The sequence below is a fragment of the Bufo bufo genome, chromosome 11, assembly GCF_905171765.1.
Source record: "Bufo bufo chromosome 11, aBufBuf1.1, whole genome shotgun sequence".
In the NCBI taxonomy this organism is placed as follows: domain Eukaryota; kingdom Metazoa; phylum Chordata; class Amphibia; order Anura; family Bufonidae; genus Bufo; species Bufo bufo.
This window is the reverse complement of record NC_053399.1, coordinates 31,689,954-31,710,138: the sequence shown is the minus strand read 5'-3', so window position 1 is coordinate 31,710,138 and position 20,185 is coordinate 31,689,954. Positions and strand designations below refer to the sequence as shown.

The 20,185-nt window shown below is 48.2% G+C and overlaps 2 protein-coding genes across 2 annotated transcripts in view; both read left to right on the top strand.

Moving 5' to 3' along the window:
* Window positions 1–557: 557 nt before the first annotated feature.
* Window positions 558–14,328, top strand: TBPL2 (TATA-box binding protein like 2). Its single transcript, XM_040412137.1, has 7 exons — window positions 558–608; window positions 3,364–3,761; window positions 5,835–5,922; window positions 6,203–6,294; window positions 9,316–9,483; window positions 12,623–12,717; window positions 14,231–14,328. The coding sequence occupies exons 1-7, from the start codon at window positions 558–560 to the stop codon at window positions 14,308–14,310; spliced, it is 972 nt and encodes a 323-aa protein (XP_040268071.1). The 3' UTR covers window positions 14,311–14,328.
* Window positions 14,329–18,935: 4,607 nt separating this feature from the next.
* Window positions 18,936–20,185, top strand: part of ATG14 (autophagy related 14) — a 36,450-nt gene continuing 35,200 nt past the window's right edge. The window contains exon 1 of the mRNA XM_040411846.1: window positions 18,936–19,209. Within this exon, the coding sequence (XP_040267780.1) occupies window positions 18,977–19,209 (233 nt within the window). The 5' untranslated portion in view covers window positions 18,936–18,976. The remainder of the gene's footprint in view (window positions 19,210–20,185) is intronic.

Genomic DNA, 20,185 nt, shown 5'->3' with positions numbered 1-20,185 from the left:
TGTAAAGGAAAACTGGTTTAGTTGCCCATAGCAACCAATCAGATTCCACCTTTCATCTTCCATAGGAGCTCTGAAAAATGAAAGGAGGAATCTGATTGGTTGCTATGGACAACTCAGCCAGTTATCCTTTACACCAGTTTTGATAAACCTCCCCATAAAAAACCAAAACAGGCACAAATCCTCATGATAAATGTGTCCCGGCATTTTTTTAATTTTTTTTTTTTACTAAAAACAGGCCCACAAACCCTTTAGTAAATGTGCCTCATTCTCACCACAGAACCCCATGTAGCCTGAGCCCAGTGCAGGTGAATCACAGGGCCCGACACCTGAGGAATCACCTGTGCTCAGGCTGAAGCACGCCCCCCGCCTTGTATTTTATAGGGGAGAGCTGTGTGCCTGCAGTGCTGCTCAGGTGTCAGCAGCCAGAAATCACCCCTGTGTCTTCCTATTGGACTGGTACTGACTGCTCTGCTTATGGAGCTGAGGTTTGAAGTGATGGACGCTGGGAGTTTTACTCCAGCTCAGTGGGTGTTTGTTGGTTTCAGACGATTTGCAGTATGGACGGAGAATCTTCGCTAGAAAGATACTTGGATCAGTGTGAGACTGGGGTATGTAGGCTCCTGCAAGAGATATTGAGGGTCATTTACTATCATTTTTACACCAGTCCCAAAACCCCTTTTTGCGACTTTTGTTGCACAGGCGTTTCTTGCCCTGTCTTCGCCACTTGGGAGTGGCGGGGGCTGGGCCCAGGCTGATACATCGTAACTGGAAAACTTACTAAGGCCTCATGCACACGACCGTTCAGTTTTTTTGCGGTCCGCAAATTGCGGATCCGCAAAAAAACGGAAGCCGTCCGTGTGGCTTCCGCAATTTGTGGAATGGAACGGCCGCCCCATTGTAGAAATGCCTAAAACGGACAAGAATAGGGCATGTTATATATATATTTTTTTGCGGGGCTACGTAACGTTTTGCGGAGTGCTGTCCGCATCTTTTGCGGCCCCATTGAAGTGAATGGGTCCGCGTCCGAGCCGCAAAAAACTGCGGCTTGGATGCGGACCAAAACAACGGTCGTGGGCATGAGGCCTAACACGTATGCCTGGAAACAGGCGTAAATGTGGGTGAAAAACTACTCCAGTCAGAGACTGGTGTCGTTTTTACTTCTGGCGCACGGACAGCCTGAGGTGCGCCAAATTTATGCTGACCCCCCACCCTTCCCCCATTTCAGACTGATTTCAGAAGAAGGCGCATGGAGGGTGTTGGGTAGTGCGACAAAAAAAGTTCCTGCTGGGTGTAATAAGAAAAAAAATTGGGGTCATTTGCCTCTTTTGGCACAAAGGAGGGAGCGGCGGGGGACAGACCAGGGCCAACACTCCAGCCCCAGCCAATTTACTAATGTTACGCCAGGAAAAAGGCGTGAAAGTTGCCAAAAATCTACACCAGCCAGGTGCATGCCCGGTCATAGATTAGGCGCATCTTCTGGCAGTAAAGCCACAGTAAAACTTATTTAAAAAAAAAACCATAAAAAAATGATGGCCTTAGTAAACAATCCTTATTGGGGGTCATCTACAAAGACCGTCTTTTTATACTGGTCTTTGTTTCCCCTCTGTGTTGGAGGATAAAGTTCCTAAATCCGATGCACCGCCGGCAGTCCTTGCGCCGGATTGGAGTAGTTTTTCCTCCTCTTTTACGCCTTTTTGTTTCCAGGCGTTCCCTATGTGGTAAAATTGACCTGTTATCTTCATTCTTGAGGTCGGTACAAGTACAGCTATACCACAATTATGTAGTTTTTGGGTGTTTTAATACATTAAAAAAAAATAATAATCTGAAAAAAAATAGATTTTTTTCTCTGGATCCATCGCCATATTCTGACCCTTGTATAGTTGCATCTATGGAGCTGTGTGAGGGCTCATTTCTTTGTTTGCTTCCCCTCTTCCATTTGGGGACCAGTCACACTGCAGAGTCATTGGAAGCCGACTCGGATGCCGTGGTCACAATTGACCATGGAGTCTGAGGGGTTTACACTAGGTGGTAGGGGCCCCATCTTATTTTGTTCTGGGGCCCTATGGTTTGCGCCCTTGATCACCTGCAATAACTTGCATATAGCATCATGTAAAGGTGCTGCCACATGGTCAGGTTTCCTGATGTGGTTTTGGAAGCCAAAACCAGGAGTGAAGTCGTATCCGTATTTTATACTTTCTCTTCTTTTTTTGATCCACTGCTGATTTGTGGTTTCCAAAATCGCATCGGGAAACCGGACCATGTAGCCGTACCCTAAGGCCACCTGCACACATTGCGGAATATGCACGTTTTGTTTCAATGCAGATTCCCATGTGGAAAAACCGCAGCCCTACACAAATGTACACAAATCTCACGTACACTTTGCAAATTGTTCCTGTGCGGAAATTAACCTGCCATGCGGATTTCCAATTATGCAGCATGTCAATTATGTTTGCGGTTTTAGTTGCGGATTTCACCCTTTTGAATGGAAGGGGGAGATCTGCTGCAAAACCGCATCAAATCCGTAATAAGAAATTGTGGATTTTGTTGCGGATCTGCTGCAGAAACGCACAGAAATTCATGTGGATCTTATTTGCGTTCACCCGCACTTGTGTGCAAGTCACAAGTGCAGCATGTCTTGTAGAAATTTTGCATGAATTTCTATACCCAAAATAGTATGTTAGGGTTCATGCACACGACCGTGTGCCAGCCGCGCCCGTGCATATTGCGACCCTAGGACCACCGTATGCGGACGCAGGACCCTTTCACTTGAATGGGGTCGGCAATCTGCATCTGACGGTCCGCACCTCACAAAAGTAGTGCATGCACTACTTTTTTTGCGGTGCGGAGGCACGGACAGAAACCCCACGGAAGCACTCCGCACCTTCCAGATTACGGACCCATTCAAGTGAATGGGTCTGCATCTGTGATTCAGTGCACAAACTGCCAGTGCCCATATATTGTGGAAACGCTGTTTGGGGGACCACAATACGGGCACGACCGGGCAACGGCCATGTGCATGAGCCCTTACGTGCGGATTTGATGCAGTTTTGACGCAGATCTCACCCTTTGACGCAGAATTGACATGCTGCAGATTTTAAAGTCCGCACAGCAGGTCCGGTTCCGGACGGAACAGAAAAGCAAAGTGTACATGAGGTTTGTCTGATCTCATACACTTTGCAGGTACTGTATTACGCTGCGGCTTTTCTGCATGAGAATCTGCACGGAAAACCATAGTAATCTGCAACATGCGCAGGTAGGCTAAAGAGCAGACCCAATCATACGCAACAAGAATTTCTTTCTGACATGCCAGCACCAATTTTGTTACGCCCCTACGCTGCATAATTTTTGCCATCTGTTCCTTAGGATGACCTTGCCTCTACACCCCACCTGTACTCCTCTATGACCCCATATCATGACTTGAACATCCAGCCGCTCCCAGACACATCTTATGGCTCTGCTTTGGACCATTCTAAAGACCTCTCGACTGACTTCTCTTCAGTGGACTTAAGCTTTTTACCCGATGATCTGAATCCTGACCACGAAGAAAAGGATGGACTTCAGGGGCAGCAATACACCTCGCAACTGCAGGACAGCGGGATTTGTATGGACTCCTCTATGTTGTCACAGCCGTTCACCCCATCTGAAAACAGAGATGCCTCACAGGATGCATCTAACCTCTGCACTGTGCCCATTACCCCCATGACCCCAATGACTCCCATGACCCCAGTGTCTGAGTCCTCTGGGATTGTTCCTCAATTACAGTAAGTAATTTGCATGAATGTCGGTGGGTGGGTGGGGGGCTGGATTACATGCTTCCCACTGTGGACTATTTGGACCAAACCTGAGGGTGTAGGCAGCCCATGCATGAGGCTGGTGCATATTTGGCCCACCCTCCAAAAACACTGTGTTTATCTCAATTGACCTCAAGGTCCTTTCTATTGTGTCAGAATCTTGACCCTTTATGACATCTACTGGGTATCTTTCTCTTGCCTTTTGGATAATGCAATGCGCCTCTTGATGTCTGGGGAAAATATACGCAAATTGGTATGTCTAACAGCTGGCATCTAGGGATGAGCGAATCGACTTCGGATGGCCGACCTGCGGCTCTCCAGTTGTTGCAAAACTACAACTCCCAGCATGCAAAAACTGCCTGCAGCTATCAGCCTACAGCAGGGCATTGTGGGAGTTGTAGTTTTACAACAGCTGGAGAGCCGCAGGTTGGCCATCCTTGTTCTAGACCCCTTCAGCCCACAGAGCTTGGATGGAAGGAAAGGAAAATGAACTAGCTCTTTCAAGACTAAGTGGTACTTTGGAACCGAACCTGAGTTCGGGAAATTGTTTTTTTTACAGTAAAAATAAATTTATGAAGTTATTACGCAAAGTCTTGCGAGACTTCGCGAAGCAATAACTTCGGCTCATCGGAACCAATGCATTCTAATACTGTACAGAGCCCCTGCTCCGTACAGTATTAGAACAAAGTTTTATGCGAATCGACTTTGGATGTTTCTTCCGAAGTCGATTCACTCATCCCTACTAGCATCAGAAAGAATTGCTTTTTTTTTTTTTTTTGTCGGGAAAGCTTATTTGCATAGCTTTAGGTTTTTGGGGAAAATGTTCAAATGAGCTTTTCTGACAAAAAAGGATGATGCAACTGATGATTGTATATATGTGTGTGTGTGTGTGTGTGTGTATATATATATATATATTATAATCCCCCCCCCCCCCCCAGAAACCAAGAGAAGCATTGGCCAGTCAATTAGAAAAGCTGATTGTATCTGCTCTGATAAAGGGCTTTAGTCCTGAAAGAGCTAGTTCATTTTCCTTTTCTTCCATCCAAGCTCTGCGGGCTGAAGGGGTCTAGAACAAGGATGGCCAACCTCTGGCTCTCCAGCTGTTGTAAAACTACGACTCCCACAATGCCCTGCTGTAGGCTGATAGCTTTAGGCAGTTTTTGCATGCTGGGAGTTGTAGTTTTGCAGTGTATAGAAGGTCCCTATACACTGAAAAAGGGGCAGTGTTATATATTTTGCATTTGAGTCCAGCAGCTCCCTCCCCTAGCCACATAACTGTCACGGTCCCTCAGGTGACTGATGTCAGGAAATCAAGGAGATTGGCTGAGGGTGGAGGAATGTAACAGCCTCCTTGATTTCTCTCGATTCAGTGTTGATAGGGTTAATGACCACTTCCCTTTTCTCAGCTGTTGCTCAGTGGTCATCACTTCTACCCTTTATAGTCTGACCCCACCCTTCTGACTATGCGGTCGATAGCATAATTTGGGTTTGGCTGAGCTGGTGTGAGGTCGTCTCTGGTGTTCCTGCTCGTCCGTCTCTACAGAAGTTAAGTGTCGCGTTTGTTATATTCCCTGTGGTTTGTAACTGACCGAGACTTCCATTCATCCATCTGGGGAGGAATGGTTGTCTCTGGCCCTAACCTTTTCCAGGGCATGATGGGGATATAAGGGCCTAGGTATCCAGTATATAAATATTCCTACCTTCACGATCTATTCATATTGATAGGTAGTCAGGGCCCGGATTAGGGTTGGTTAGGAGGTGACCTGTTCCTTCCCTAGTTTCCAGGCCCAGTTACTGTTCCCCTTCCCTCCTGTGTTTAGTGTGGAGTTTCCCCCCCCCCACACTGATCGTGACAATATCAGACCCACAGACCCTTATGTGAATGAGAGCCCCCTGACTATATGAAAGAAGGATTGGGAATGTGAAATTTTAACATGCTTAATCATTTATTTTTTTGTCTTCTGAAAGGGCGTGGGTTGTCTGGCAATAACACATGCTTACCTTTTTGCATAGCTTCTGTGTGAACACCCTTTTCTCCCACAGAAATATTGTATCCACCGTGAACCTGGCCTGCAAACTGGATTTGAAGAAGATTGCCCTGCATGCTAGAAATGCAGAGTACAACCCAAAGGTGAGGCTGATGCGTAACGTCATCTGCTTCTAGTCTCTCCTGTGCAAAATGTTTCGTACAGGGAACCGCAATCTCCGGCGCTCCAGCAGTTCTAAAACTAGAACTCCCAGAATCTTCCTTTCACTTTTACAGGAGTTGCAAGAACAGCCGAGCAAGTGTAAATGCTGGGAGTTGTCGTTTTACAGCAGCTGGAGTGCTGGAGATGGCTGATCCCTGGTCTAGTACAGAAGTTCTTAATAATTATTATATATATATATATATATTTTTTTCATGATTCTAGAGGTTTGCAGCAGTGATCATGAGAATCCGCGAACCCAGGACGACTGCATTGATATTCAGCTCTGGCAAAATGGTCTGCACTGGAGCAAAGAGGTAGGACTGGGACAGCTGCAGTGCACAAACGTCCATGGGATCCCTTTAAGATGAGAAAAGTGTTTGTCGTGACGCCAGTTGCATTGAAGCAACAAGGGCACAGGGCCCCTTCTAGTGATATGGTGTACCCAGTGTAGGAATACGGTGCTACCATCTTGATTGAAATTCTGAGCAACTCCTCCTCCTCCTCCTCCCTGCTCAGCCTGTACCTTTTATTTACTCACAAAAGGTGTAAAAGGGGCTGGCCCAAGACAAGGATACAGGAAGTGATAACATGCAGGAAGTGATGACATATCAAAGGACAGGGCGGGGCAATCAATGTGGCTGGACAGACAATGCACACATCCCATCCCTGTATAAGGAAGGATGAGTCATGTCCATTGTCTGGCCAGCCAGGTGGCCACCCACCCCCCCATCACTGTCAGCATGGACCTCATTCAATACTGCTCACAAGTAATCAGTATCTAAGGCTAATTTCACACTAGCGTTGTTTAAATCCGGCGTTCAATTCCGACACCGGAACTGGCCGCCGGATCCGGAAAAACATGTGAAAACGGATTACATTTGAATCCTGATCAGGATTTTGATCACAATGAAAAAATGCATTGGAAAAAACGGATCCGCCATTTATAGACTTTAACTTTTTTTTCAAATTTTTCGGGTTTAACATGCAAAAGCCGGATCCGGTTTGACGGAACACACAGCGCCGGATCCGGCGTTAATGCAAGTCAATGGGAAAAAGGTCGGATCCGGAGTTCAGTCAAAGTGTTCAGGATTTTTGGCTGGAGGTAAAGATACAACATGCTACGGTTTTCTGAAAAGCCTGATCAGTCAAAAAGACTGAACGGAAGACATCCTGAATGGATTACTCTCCATTCAGAATGCATTAGGATAAAACTGATCAGTTCTTTTCCAGATTTGAGCCCCTAGGACGGAACTCAACGCCGGAAAAGAAAAACGGTAGTGTGAAAGTACCCTAATAAAGATCATTCTACTGGTTCTTATAGGTTTGAGATTATCTGCGAGACATTGCTACGGCTATTGTCAGTATACGGTACAAGTATACCGACAAGGCAGATATGCATGTCTTAAAAGCAGATATGTATCCAGAAAGGGATAGCGAAGCCGCAGCAGAGGTATAATATGTATCTCTCGTTATGCAGACTTCACTTCTCTAATGTGTATAGACATTTGAAGGGAAGAAGCCCAGTGCTTGCACTTAGTGCTCACAAACCAGCAAACGCCCCCCTACACACTGAGAACACGTCTCCAAGCCCATGAGAAGGTTTTCATACTGACGGTTTTACCACTGGTCCCGATTCAGCCAAAGTACCCTCTGCTAGAGCGTTCTCTGGCTAAATCCGACACAGGGAGACAGATGACAATCTATAAAAACACACACACACATCCTAAAGTAAAATGTCCGCATAATAAAATTTCCACAACACCTGTAATCTGCAACTTAACTTTGTAATCTGGTCTGTCTATAATTTTATCCTGGGAACTTTCTCCTGGTCTTCAGAGGCTTAAGGCTTCTTCCTCTATGTCCAGCAGAGCTAAAGGTGCTCTGCCGGCTCAGGCGAGACTCGTCCAGGAGGGACAAGCAACTGCTGCATACCCTCCCTTTGCAGAGGATAAGCTATACCCTTCCTCTAGCAAGGGGGTAAGCTGAACTAACTCCTAACTAAGCAAACTCCTCCCTAGAGGTAGAGAAAAAGAATGGAAAGAAGGGTTCCATTTTAGGTAAACTAGCTCTGCCATGTATGCCGCCATCTGCTGGTAAACCAGGTATTTTACACTTAAACAGTTACAAAACAAGGAAATGGAAATACACATTTTGCAGGACCTGGAAATAAGTGCATAGATGACATTAGGTCAACCATAGGAGAGAGTAGAGATGCGTAAAGGTAGCAATGCACCTCTGGGGCGTTACATAGCCATAGGGTCTGTTCATGACCGGGTGCCCAGTATCCCAGCCCAGTGGCTGGACAGATGGCATCATCCCATACAGTGCAAGCTGTGGCTACCTCTAGTACTTGATATCCATTCCCGTTTTATTTTAGGCATTACCGCATATTGAAATGATTGGTCTTTCTAATACTTTTCCATTTCAAAATCTCTACTTGGTATACATTCATTGACACCTTCTCGTTTCCATCCATTCCTTTTCCCTTGCTGCATATCACGATTTGGACAGGTGTTCCGCCACTTAGGGTTAACGTTCAATGACCGCAAGTAAAAATCTTGCGTATAGGAAATAACAGTTTTACTGTATCAGTCAATCGGCCAAATTTGTTCTTCTACATGAAACGCCCTTATTGCTTCATTAGGGGGGTTTTTGAGGTTTTAAATCCACAACTCCTGTTTCATTAAGGCTACCTGAACACAGAGAGGATTACATAGTGTTTTTTTTTTTTTTTCCAATGTGGAAATTCACCGGCCGTGCAGATTTTAAAATCTGCAGCATGTCAATAGTTTGATTACCCCATAGACTTTAATGGAGTTGGTAACATAAACACAATACATTGAAGATTTAGGGCTCATGCACACGACTGTATGTATTTTGCGGTCCGCAAAAAAAAAAAAATGGGTGGCATCCGTATTGCATCTTTTTTTTTTGTGGATCCAATTGTGAGGCCCCTTGCAGACAAGCGTGTCAGGATGCGTTGCGGATGCGTTCAGTGATAACTGCGTGATTTTGCAGGCAGTAATTCAGTTTTGCCTGCGATTGCATTCAGTTTTTATCGCGCGGGTGCAATGCGATTTAATGCGTTTTGCAGGAGCGTGATAAAAAACTGAATGTATACAAACCACATCTCTTAGCAACCATGCGATATTTTTTGATTTATTTCCCCCCCCCCCCCAACGCTGCTCCATTCACTTCTATGGGGCCAGCGTTGTGTGAAAATCGCAGAATACAGAACAAGGAACAAGGAAAACGCAACAACAATCGACATGCTGCAGTCTTCAAAATCCGCACCTGCCTGCAGATTGTATTACATATTGATATCCTTTTCGCAGTGAAGATCAGTCCAGACTGGCAGCGAGGAAGTATGCCCGCGTCGTGCAGAAACTGGGGTTTCCTGCAAAATTTCTTGACTTTAAAATACAGAACATGGTGGGAAGCTGTGACGTGAAATTCCCGATACGGCTTGAAGGTCTGGTCCTTACTCATCAGCAGTTCAGCAGGTGAAGACGTGGTTTCATACTGTAGCTAGTGAACTTAGAGGGTCTTCTGTGATTGATGTAAAAAAATATGAAACTCAGACATCATATAGTACATGGCGACAGTCTCTTTCTAACAAAGCTAGAACCAGCCCTGTACCTCACATGGACACAGATCTCCCCATTCATTGTTCCTATTGCCCTGCTAGATCAACAATGAACAAAAATATAAACGCAACACTTTCGGTTTTGCTCCCCTTTTGCATGAGCTGAACTCCAAGATCTGAAACATTTTCTACATACACAAAAGACCCATTACTCTCAAACATTGTTCATAAATCTGTCTAAATCTGTGTTAGTGAGCACTTCTCCTTTTCCGAGATAATCCATCCCACCTCACAGGTGTGGCATATCAAGGTGCTGATTAGACAGCATGAATATAGCACAGGTGTGCCTTAGACTTCCCACAATAAAAGGCCACTCTGAAATGTGCACAGTTGCCTTACTGGGGAAGGGCCACCATTTGCCTCACACACTGCAACACATCTCCGTCGCATAGAGTTAATCAGGCTGTTGATTGTGGCCTGTGGAATGATTGAGGTGATGGTCGTGGATGAATGGCACAACAATGGACCTCAGGATCTCATCACGGTATCTGTGCATTCAAAATGCCATCAATAAAATGTACCTGTGTTCGTTGTCCATAACATACGCCTGCCCATACCATAACCCCACCGCCACCATGGGCCACTCGATCCACAACGTTGACGTCAGAAAACCGCTCACCCACACGACGCCACACACGCTGTCTGCCATCTGCCCTGAACAGTGAAAACCGGGACTCATCCGTGAACAGAACGCCTCTCCAACGTGCCAGACGCCATCGAATGTGAGCATTTGCCCACTCGAGTCGGTTACGACGACAAACTGCAGTCAGGTCCAGACCCCGATGAGGACGACGAGCATGGAGATGAGCTTCCCTGAGACGGTTTCTGACAGTTTGTGCAGAAATTCTTTGGTTATGCAAACCGATTGTTGCTGCAGCTGTCCGGGTGTTTGGTCTCAGACGATCATGGAGGTGAACATGCTGGATGCGGAGGTCCTGGGCTGGTGTGGTTACACGTGGTCTGCGGTTGTGAGGCCGGTTGGATGTACTGCCAAATTCTCTGAAACGCCTTTGGAGACGGCTTATGGTAGAGAAATGAACATTGTGCTGTGTGATCAAACTGCACATTTCAGAGTGGTCTTTTATTGTGGGCAGTCTAAGGCACACCTGTGCAATATTCATGCTGTCTAATCAGCACCTGTGAGGTGGGATGGATTATCTCGGCAAAGGAGAAGTGCTCACTAACACAGATTTAGACAGATTTGTGAACAATATTTGAGAGTAATGGGTCTTTTGTGTATGTAGAAAATGTTTCAGATCTTTTAGTTCAGTTCATGCAAAATGGGAGCAAAACCGAAAGTGTTGCGTTTATATTTTTGTTCAGTGTATATCAACCTGGCAGCTCAGAGGGCGTTTCCTTTCTGCTGCAGTTCTCTCCCGATCAAAGTTCAGGAAGCAGTTAAAGATTCGAACTGGGCATGTGTGTCCACCTCAGCAAGGGAAATGAGAAAAAAAAAAACAGCAGGTGGCGCTATACAGATACATTTTTATTGAATAAATCGGTAGCTATATTACAGTTTTAATTAAATGCAATTACAAAAGTATTCAGATCCAAGGGGTGATTTAAAAAATGCAGAATATCTTTCGTGGGGCAACAATTTAAGCTAGATCATACAATTGTCTACTCTAGGTCCGAACATCCTGATCACTAAATGGACATACACTTATATTCACTTAGACAGCGCTTGCATATTCAGCAACGCTGCAGAGAGGTTATCACTAGTTAACTTGGTCGCAGTCTCAAATAGGGCTATAGGTGGGGGCACTGTGGGTGGGGTGTAATATTGTATGAGGGCACTCCGGGGCATAATAATGTGTGGGAGCACTATAAGAGTGGATTAGAAATATATAGATGGGCATTGGGTGAAGTTAGTGGTGTGACTAAAGAAAAAAGTCTTGAGGCATGCATATGAATAGAGCACTGATCAAGCATGCCCTCTGTTGCTCCATTCTAATTCTATGGTACTTGGTAATTAAAGGGGTTATCCCATGACTAATGTAAAAAATGAAGATCAGACATCCTATAGTACATGACAATCTCATTCTAATAAAGCTAGAACCAGCCCTGTACCTCACATGGATCCAGAGATCACCTCATTCATTGCTCTGCTAGAATTATATCAAGCTGACAGCTCAAGGGTAGTGTCCTTTCTGCTGCAGCTAAGGGGGCGTGTCCATGCTCTCCCTATCACAGCTCAGGAGGCAGTTGAAGAATGAAACTGAGCATGTGCGGCTATCCCAGTGAGCAGGAAAAAGAAATAAGAAAAAAACAAACAGCAGGTGGCGCTATACAGATATATTTTATTGAATAACTCAGTGGCTATACAAAATTTGTAATGACATGCAATTACTAAAGTATTCAGATCCAGATGCTGGTTTGAAAACTGTAGAATATTTTTCATTGGAACAAACCCTTTAAGTGGCAGTGCACATGCTTGACCATTGCTCCATTCAAGGTGGAGGGAGGACAGGACCCATTATTGGGGGGTGTCCCAGCAGTCAGACCCCCATTGATTATTGTTAGCCCTGATCCAATGGATAGGACATACTGGTTGTTACTGGAATGCCCTCTCTGCATCAATCACTGTGTAGGATTACTACTGAACTCTATAATGTCTGTGCAGTGAGCTCCCCCTAGTGGCTGTTGCAAGTAACAAGAACGTTAGCCGCTCTAAATGACCTAGATCAGAGATCAGCAACCCCCCCCCCCCGCACTCCAGCTGTTCTGAAACTACAACTCCCAGAATCCTCCTTTTCACTTCTGTGAGAGTTACAAAAACAGCTGAGTAAGTGTGCATGCTGGGAGTTGTAGTTTCACAGGAGCTGGAGTGTTGAAGGGTACTGATCCCTGCAGTAAATACTTGAACCAAATGCTGGGCCGTATGGATTAAAATGCAAAAAAATAAATGGACATTCAGTTGTGTTCGCGCTCCTTATCTTCTGAGGTGAAACTTTTATCTTTTTCTTAACTTTTTTATATATTTTTTTTCTGCTCAGTTATGAACCGGAATTGTTTCCAGGCCTCATTTACAGGATGGTGAAGCCCAGGATTGTGCTACTTATTTTTGTGTCCGGAAAAGTTGTGTTAACCGGTAAGTTTCTGGGTTTTAAATGTCTGCATGGGATGTCATTGACATCCTCAGCATTGATCGACGTGCTGTGGCTTTAAAGGGGCTTTTGGGTAGCCCCCCACATGGCCGGGAACTGTCGAAGGATGCATACATATCTACTCTGCTGCCGCCCTCCAGTCCCCACGCGTTAATATCTGGTTTGACGGCCGCCGCAGCCAATGGCTGCCTGCAGCGGTGACACGTCCCCCTTGCATCATGTGACTCATTGGTATGAAGCAAGGGGGGGACGCGTCACTGCTGCAGGCAGTGATTGATTGCAGCCACCGTAAAACCGAATGGTGACAGGAGCGCTGTGGCGGTTAAGTGAAGGAGCCGGACCCCAGCGCTGTGAATCCAGTGTATCCAACCTGCATAAACCTACCCGAAGTCCGGCTTTTTAGATTTCCCATTCCTTTCCAATCCACTTCTGTCACTTCGGCTGGAATCGCGCGTCCGTGTAATTTTTTGATGCTGTGTTTTGAGCCAAAGCGAGGAGTTGGAGACCTACTGCTCTGTGAGACTGCAGGGTCTGTCCGAGTTAGGGCTCATGCACACAAACTTTTTTTTTTTTTTCTGTCCGTTCCATATTTTTTTTTTTTTGCGGACCGTATAAGGCACCATTCATTTCAATCGGTCCGCCCAAAAAAACTGAAGTTACTCCTTGTGCATTCCGTTTTGGTATGTCCGTATTTCCGTTCCGCAGAAAACTAGATCATGTCCTATTATTGTCCGCATTACGGACTAGGATAGTACTGTTCTATTAGGGGCCAGCTGTTCCGTTCGCAATATACGGAATGCACACGAACGCCATCCGTGTTTTTGGCAGATCCGTTTTTTTTGCGGACCACAAAATACATACGGTGGTGTGCATGAGCCCTTAGACATTGTCCAGCCTTCGATCCTCCCCTGTCCCCCTGAATGTAACAAACCCCACTCACCTGTCCGTGCTTCATTCGTAGCTGCTTCCGGTCCCCGCAGGACAGGAAGAGGCTTGGTGCCGTCAAAGCTGAGGCCTGTGATTTGCCTGATCCTGTGGGGGCAGGGAATGGCACAGTGGCGGTACCCTGTACAGGTGAGTGGGGTTTATTATGTTCAGGGGGACGGGAGAGGACTAATTTTTGGATTTTTTTTTATTTTTATTAAGGCTAGGGATACCCAGCGATCTCGGACGCAACAGTTGTCGCCCTACCAAGTATTGCAGTGTAGCAGGGCAGCCCTAGAAATGAATGGGGTCGCAGTATAACTTGCGTATGTGCCGCGACCCCATTCATTTCTTTGGCTGCTCTGCTACACTGTAATACTTGGTAGTGACACCTGTCACGCCGGAGATCGCTGTGCACCTCTAGTCTAAAGGGTTTGTCCAAGAACTGGGGACATTCCGTGAAAGTAAAAACCCAAATGTCCCCTCCATGGTCCCAGTGCTGCTCCGCTCCTCCCTGCTGGGCCGCCTCAGGTATGTCCTTACCCTGTATTTTTTTGGCTTTTAATCTTATAGGTGCCAAGGAACGTGCAGAGATCTATGAAGCATTTGAGAACGTGTATCCCATTTTAAAGGGGTTCAAGAAGACGACGTAGATGTTCTGCTTGGGGGCGGGGTGAAATCGTTAATATTTATGAAAGTTGTATAAAATAAAGAATGAGACCCACTCTGTGCTCCTGTGGCGTCGTTCCTCTCTAGTCTACCTCAAAGCAGGATTCTGGTGGTTAGAAGTTATCCCCTGTCCGCAGGGGGGGTCCTACTGCTGAGACCTCCACCGATCATGGGATCCTGTACCTCTTGGAATCCCCGAAAAAGTGTCAGGTTGAGCATCCGCACTGCAGCTCCATTCGTCCCTGTGGGAGTTCCACAAATGAATGCACCGTGGGCCACGAGGAGGTGTCTGACCTGTTCTTGCACCACACCTGGACCAGATGCTAGGAGAAGCCTGCAGCTCTTTCTGGCCACTAAACTGCTGGCTCCCAACTGGACTTTTGAAGGGGTGGAGACCCTCTAGTCTTCAGGGGTTATCAGGGAAATAATATTGATGACCTATCCTGTCACCCCCGCTGATCAGCTGTTTTGGGAAGCTGCGGCGCTCACTGGAGCTCTGGTGAGTGCAGCAGCCTCCTGGGCACCTACCAAGTACAGCGCCGTACATTGTATAGTGGCTGTGCTTGGTATTGCAGCTCAGCTCTATTGACTTCAATAGGGCTGAACTGCGCCTAGGACTAGGTCAATGTGACCTAAGTACGGTGATGGCACATGGCGTAGAAAGAGGCCGCGGTGCTCATGGTGCCAAGCCTCTTTATACAGATGATCTGCATGAGTCCTGGTTGTCGGACCCCTATATATATATATATATATATATATATATATATATATATATATATATATATATAAAATCTATATCTGATTAGATTGTTATACCGCTAGGACCCCCATTAATCACGAGAACGGGGGCCCTGCAGTCACTCCATTAATTTCTTTTAGAGTTCAGGAGATGGCCGAGTACAGCACTTGGCTATCTCCGGAGCTCCCATAGAAATGAACAGAGCGACCATGTGCATGTGCAATTGGCCACTCCGTTCATTGCGGGGTTGCAGCGGTAGGACCCCACCGATCTGTTAACCCCTATTTTGTGGATAGGAGATGCCTTAACCCAGGCATGGACAACCTGAGGCTCTCCAGCTGTTGTAAAACTACAACTCCCACCATGCCCTGATGTAGGCTGATAGCTGTAGGCAGTCTGGGCATGCTGGGAGTTGTAGTTTTGCAACAGCTGGAGAGCCTTAGGTTGGCCATCCTTGCCTTAATCTAACGGGTATACTCTGCTAAATAGCAGATTGGCGTATACTCCAAAGTAGTGCTGCCATCTGCAGGCCAACATTGGAATATACCTGTGAAAGGCCTTATAGTCGCCAGCAGGCCCTGGCATTTCACAACCAATGAACAGCTCCCCCGATCTCTGTGTGGAAACGCAGGCCTGGAAACGCAGCGCTTCTGGGTGTTTATGCTGTCGGATCACTAGATCATTATCGCAGACGTTAGGCCTAGTTGTCTGCTGTATGAAGCACCAGAAACCCAGCAGCTATGGCGTTCGTGAGCGGGCACCATTTTTAAAAATCGTACCCCCCCCCCCCCCCCGCTAATTTTGTGTGGAAAAACCACACATTATCCGAAAGGTAATTTTCAGCCCAGCAGCGTCCGTGGAATACAGATGGCGCACTGACCAACACTGCTCCGTCACAGATGTCATCACGGCTGTGTGAAAGAGGCCTAATCAGTGGCGTCGCCAGAGGGGGCCACGGCCCCCCCTACATCATGCTGTGCCCCCCCAACTAAAATGCTTAATATTGGCACATGATGATGGGGGGGACTTAATACTGGCACATGATGATGGGGGGGACTTAATACTGGCACATGATGATGGGGGGACTTAATATTGGCACATGATGGGGGGGGGCTTAATACTGGCACGTAATGGGGGGCTTATTACTGGCACGCAATGGGGGGCTTATTACTAGCACGTAATGGGGGGGCTTATTACTGGCACATTGGGGGGCTTATTACTGGCACGTGATGGGGGGCTTATTACTGGCACATTGGGGGGCTTATTACTGGCACGTGATGGGGGCTCTTGTTACTGGCACGTGATGGGGGCTTATTACTGGCACATTGGGGGGCTCTTGTTACTGGCAGTGGCACGTTATTGAGGGCACTTATTACTGGCACATTATTGGTGGGCACTATAGGGGCATCTACTGAGGCCACAAAGAAGGGGTGTTTTATATGGGGGGCTCTGTACAGTAGCATTTTATACTGGGACACATTATGGTGGGTACTATGGAGAAGGGGAGACAGGAGTACTATGGAGTCATCTACGGGGGGCACTAAGAAGGGGTATTTTATACTTGCAAATTATGGGGGACACTGAGGGCATCTACTGGGGCACGATATATAGGGCATTTTATAGTGGTACATTATGGGGGGCACTAGCAGGGAGGGGGGAGAGGAGCACTATGGAGGCATTTACTGGTGCACTATATAGGGGTATTTTATACTGGCACATTATGGGGGACATTAGCTCAACTGGGGGCATAAGGGGGTATGTTTTGCACATTATAAGGAGAATTATTACTACTGGGAGGGGGGGGCATTATGGTGGGCTTTATTACTCCCCCATGGTATGCAGCACCAGCCTCTCCCTGCTCTGCTATCCCTCTGCCCCTTCTCCAAATCCTTATTATGAAATCTTTCTCATTAGGATAAAGCACAACATCAGCTCCGCCGAGCCCCCGGCCAAAGTGTGGAAGTGGTGTCCGAGATCCCCAAGGGCCGAGCCAAGTAACTGTAAGTGTTTATGTGAAATATGTTTATTTTATATATGTACACTCCTGTGAGAGGCGGGGAGGGAGATCTGTGGATGACACTGTTATAGGGAGGGAGATCTGTGGATGACACTGTTATGGAGGGGGAAATGGGGATGACACTGTCATGGGGTGGATCTGTGGATGACACATATAGCATAAGATGCTATATACGGTATGTGGCATCCACAGATCCCCCTCTCTATAAAAGTGTCATCCACAGACAGCTGGACTTTTCTTCCCTGTTGCGGTTTTACGTATTGGGTAAAGTATCGCAGCATTTCTAAGCGTACTTGTGTAAATGTATCATTTACATGTCCTGGCCCCCAGTGTGCCCCCCCAAAATTTGAAAGCTAGAGACGCCACTGTGCCTAACACAAGCCCACTTGACAGATGTTTGAATTAGCTCTGCTGGTTGTCAGATTAGTTGTCACCATGGCTTTTTTTCTGGAGGAACGCACCGGAATGGTGTTCCGCCACCTTTTGACATCGCAGCCTGCCATGCTCCAGCATCGCAGGCTGCGATGTATCAGCGGGGAGGGACTGGGAGGAGGAGCTGGGGGCCGGTGCATTCACTGTGCTCCGGCCCCGCCGCTCTAGTAGAGACTTATAAAATGTGTCATTCAATTAATAATGATTCATGCTGCCCCCTCTGTAGTATGACATTTCTATATATCCTACTCACAGGGCTACTGTTATATCGTAATGCAGGCCGGCCGGGCAGACTATCCTACTCACAGGGCTGACTTTATGAATGAAGCAGGCACGTAACGTCAGTCAGTCACTCTGCCGCTCGTCTGCCCGGCCGGCCTGCATTACGATATAACAGTAGCCCTGTGAGTAGGATATATAGAATGTTATACTACAGAGGGGGCAGCATGAATCATTATTAATTGAATTACACATTTTATAACTGTACTGGAGCGGCAATGGGGGGTCTGTGGATGACACTGTTAAGGGGGAGGGGGGGTCTGTGGATGGCACTGTTAAGGGGTGGGGGGGGTCTGTGGATGGCAATGTTATGGGGTGGGGGGGGTCTGTGGATGGCACTGTTATGGGGTGGGGTCCGTGGATGGCACTGTTATGGGGTGGGGGTGGGGTCAGTGGATGGCACTGTTATGGGGTGGGGGTGGGGTCAGTGGATGGCACTGTTATGGGGTGGGGGTGGGGTCCGTGGATGGCACTGTTATGGGGTGGGGTCCGTGGATGGCACTGTTATGGGGTGGGGGTGGGGTCCGTGGATGGCACTGTTATGGGGTGGGGGGTCTGTGGATAGCACTGTTATGGGGAGGGGGAGATCTGTGGATGCACTGTTATGGGGGGGGGGGGGGGTCTGTGGATGGCACTGTTATAGGATGGGGGATCTGTGGATGCCATCCACAGATCCTCCACCCCATAACAGTGCCATCCCCAGATCCCCCATTAACAGTGCCATCCCCATCTGGAGGGTTTCTTTGCTGGGCTGGACTTTTATAGCCCCCCCAAATTTTACTTGCATCCCTGTTCTCTAAAGGGGCGGTCCTAGGGGTGGGTAGGGGCGTGACCAGGGGAGGGGGGGGGGTGAGTTCCACCACCTTTTCTCTGAGAAAAAAAGCCCTGGTTGTCCCCTTTCCTTAATGAAGTTCTCCAGGTGATTCCTTGCAGAAAATCTGTAATAAACAGTGGCCTACAATGTAATGACGTCACACCCCCGTCCAGACCAGTGGGAGTTGTATTTCTAGGAGAATATAGAAGGCTCCAGACCACACAGCACTGAGGCTGAGCAGCGCCGCCGGTCACGTGACTCTAGCCTGTCAGTCACGCTCGCCCCGCCCCCTCTTTTTTTTCTTTCCCAGCCTGCACCAGCTTGAAAACAAAACTCCCACGTGACAGCCGGTGGGAAGAAGCTGCTGTCATGGCGTCTCCCAGCGCAAGGGGAGCCCCGAGCTGGCAGCATCTGGCGGCGGGAGGAGGAGGGGGGAGCCCCCGCAGAGGGACGGAGCTGGTGGACTCCGTGGATGACGCCGAGGGGCTGTACGTGGCGGTGGAGCGCTGCCCGCTCTGTAACACCACCCGCCGGAGGCTGACCTGCGCCAAGTGCGTCCAGAGCGGCGACTTCATCTTCTTCGACGGGAGGAACACTGAGAGGTAAGTACCGGGGGGTTGCCAGCCCTTGTGCTGTGCGACTTTCACCCCATTAATGTCGCAAAACGTTTGTCTTCATAGGAGTCAATGGAAATGTCAGTTGTCAACCAGAATGTTAACTTATAGCTCTAGGGTCCCCCTGCTGTCCATGCAGGGTGGTGTACGGGGTGGTGGTCCTAGATCAGGGTCCCCCTGCTGTCCATGCGGGGTGGTGTACGGGTGGTGGGTCCTAGATCAGGGTCCCCCTGCTGTCCATGCGGGGTGGTGTACGGGGTGGTGGGTCCTAGATCAGGGTCCCCCTGCTGTCCATGCGGGGTGCTGTATGGGGTGGTGGGTCCTGGATCAGGGTCCCCCTGCTGTCCATGCGGGGTGGTGTACGGGGTGGTGGGTCCTAGATCAGGGTCCCCCTGCTGTCCATGCGGGGTGGTGTACGGGGTGGTGGGTCCTAGATCAGGGTCCCCCTGCTGTCCATACAGGGTGGTGTAGGGGGTGGTGGGTCCTAGATCAGGGTCCCCCTGCTGTCCATGCGGGGTGGTGTACGGGGTGGTGGGTCATAGATCAGGGTCCCCCTGCTTTCCATGCGGGGTAGTGTACGGGGTGGTGGGTCCTAGATCAGGGTCCCCCTGCTGTCCATGCGGGGTGGTGTACGGGGTGGTGGGTCCTAGATCAGGGTCCCCCTGCTGTCCATGCGGGGTGGTGTACGGGGTGGTGGGTCCTAGATCAGGGTCCCCCTGCTGTCCATGCGGGGTGGTGGGTCCTAGATCAGGGTCCCCCTGCTGACCATGCGGGGTGGTGTACGGGGTGGTGGGTCCTAGATCAGGGTCCCCCTGCTGTCCATGCGGGGTGGTGGGTCCTAGATCAGGGTCCCCCTGCTGACCATGCGGGGTGGTGGGTCATAGATCAGGGTCCCCCTGCTGTCCATGCGGGGTGGTATACGGAGTGGTGGGTCATAGATCAGGGTCCCCCTGCTGTCCATGCG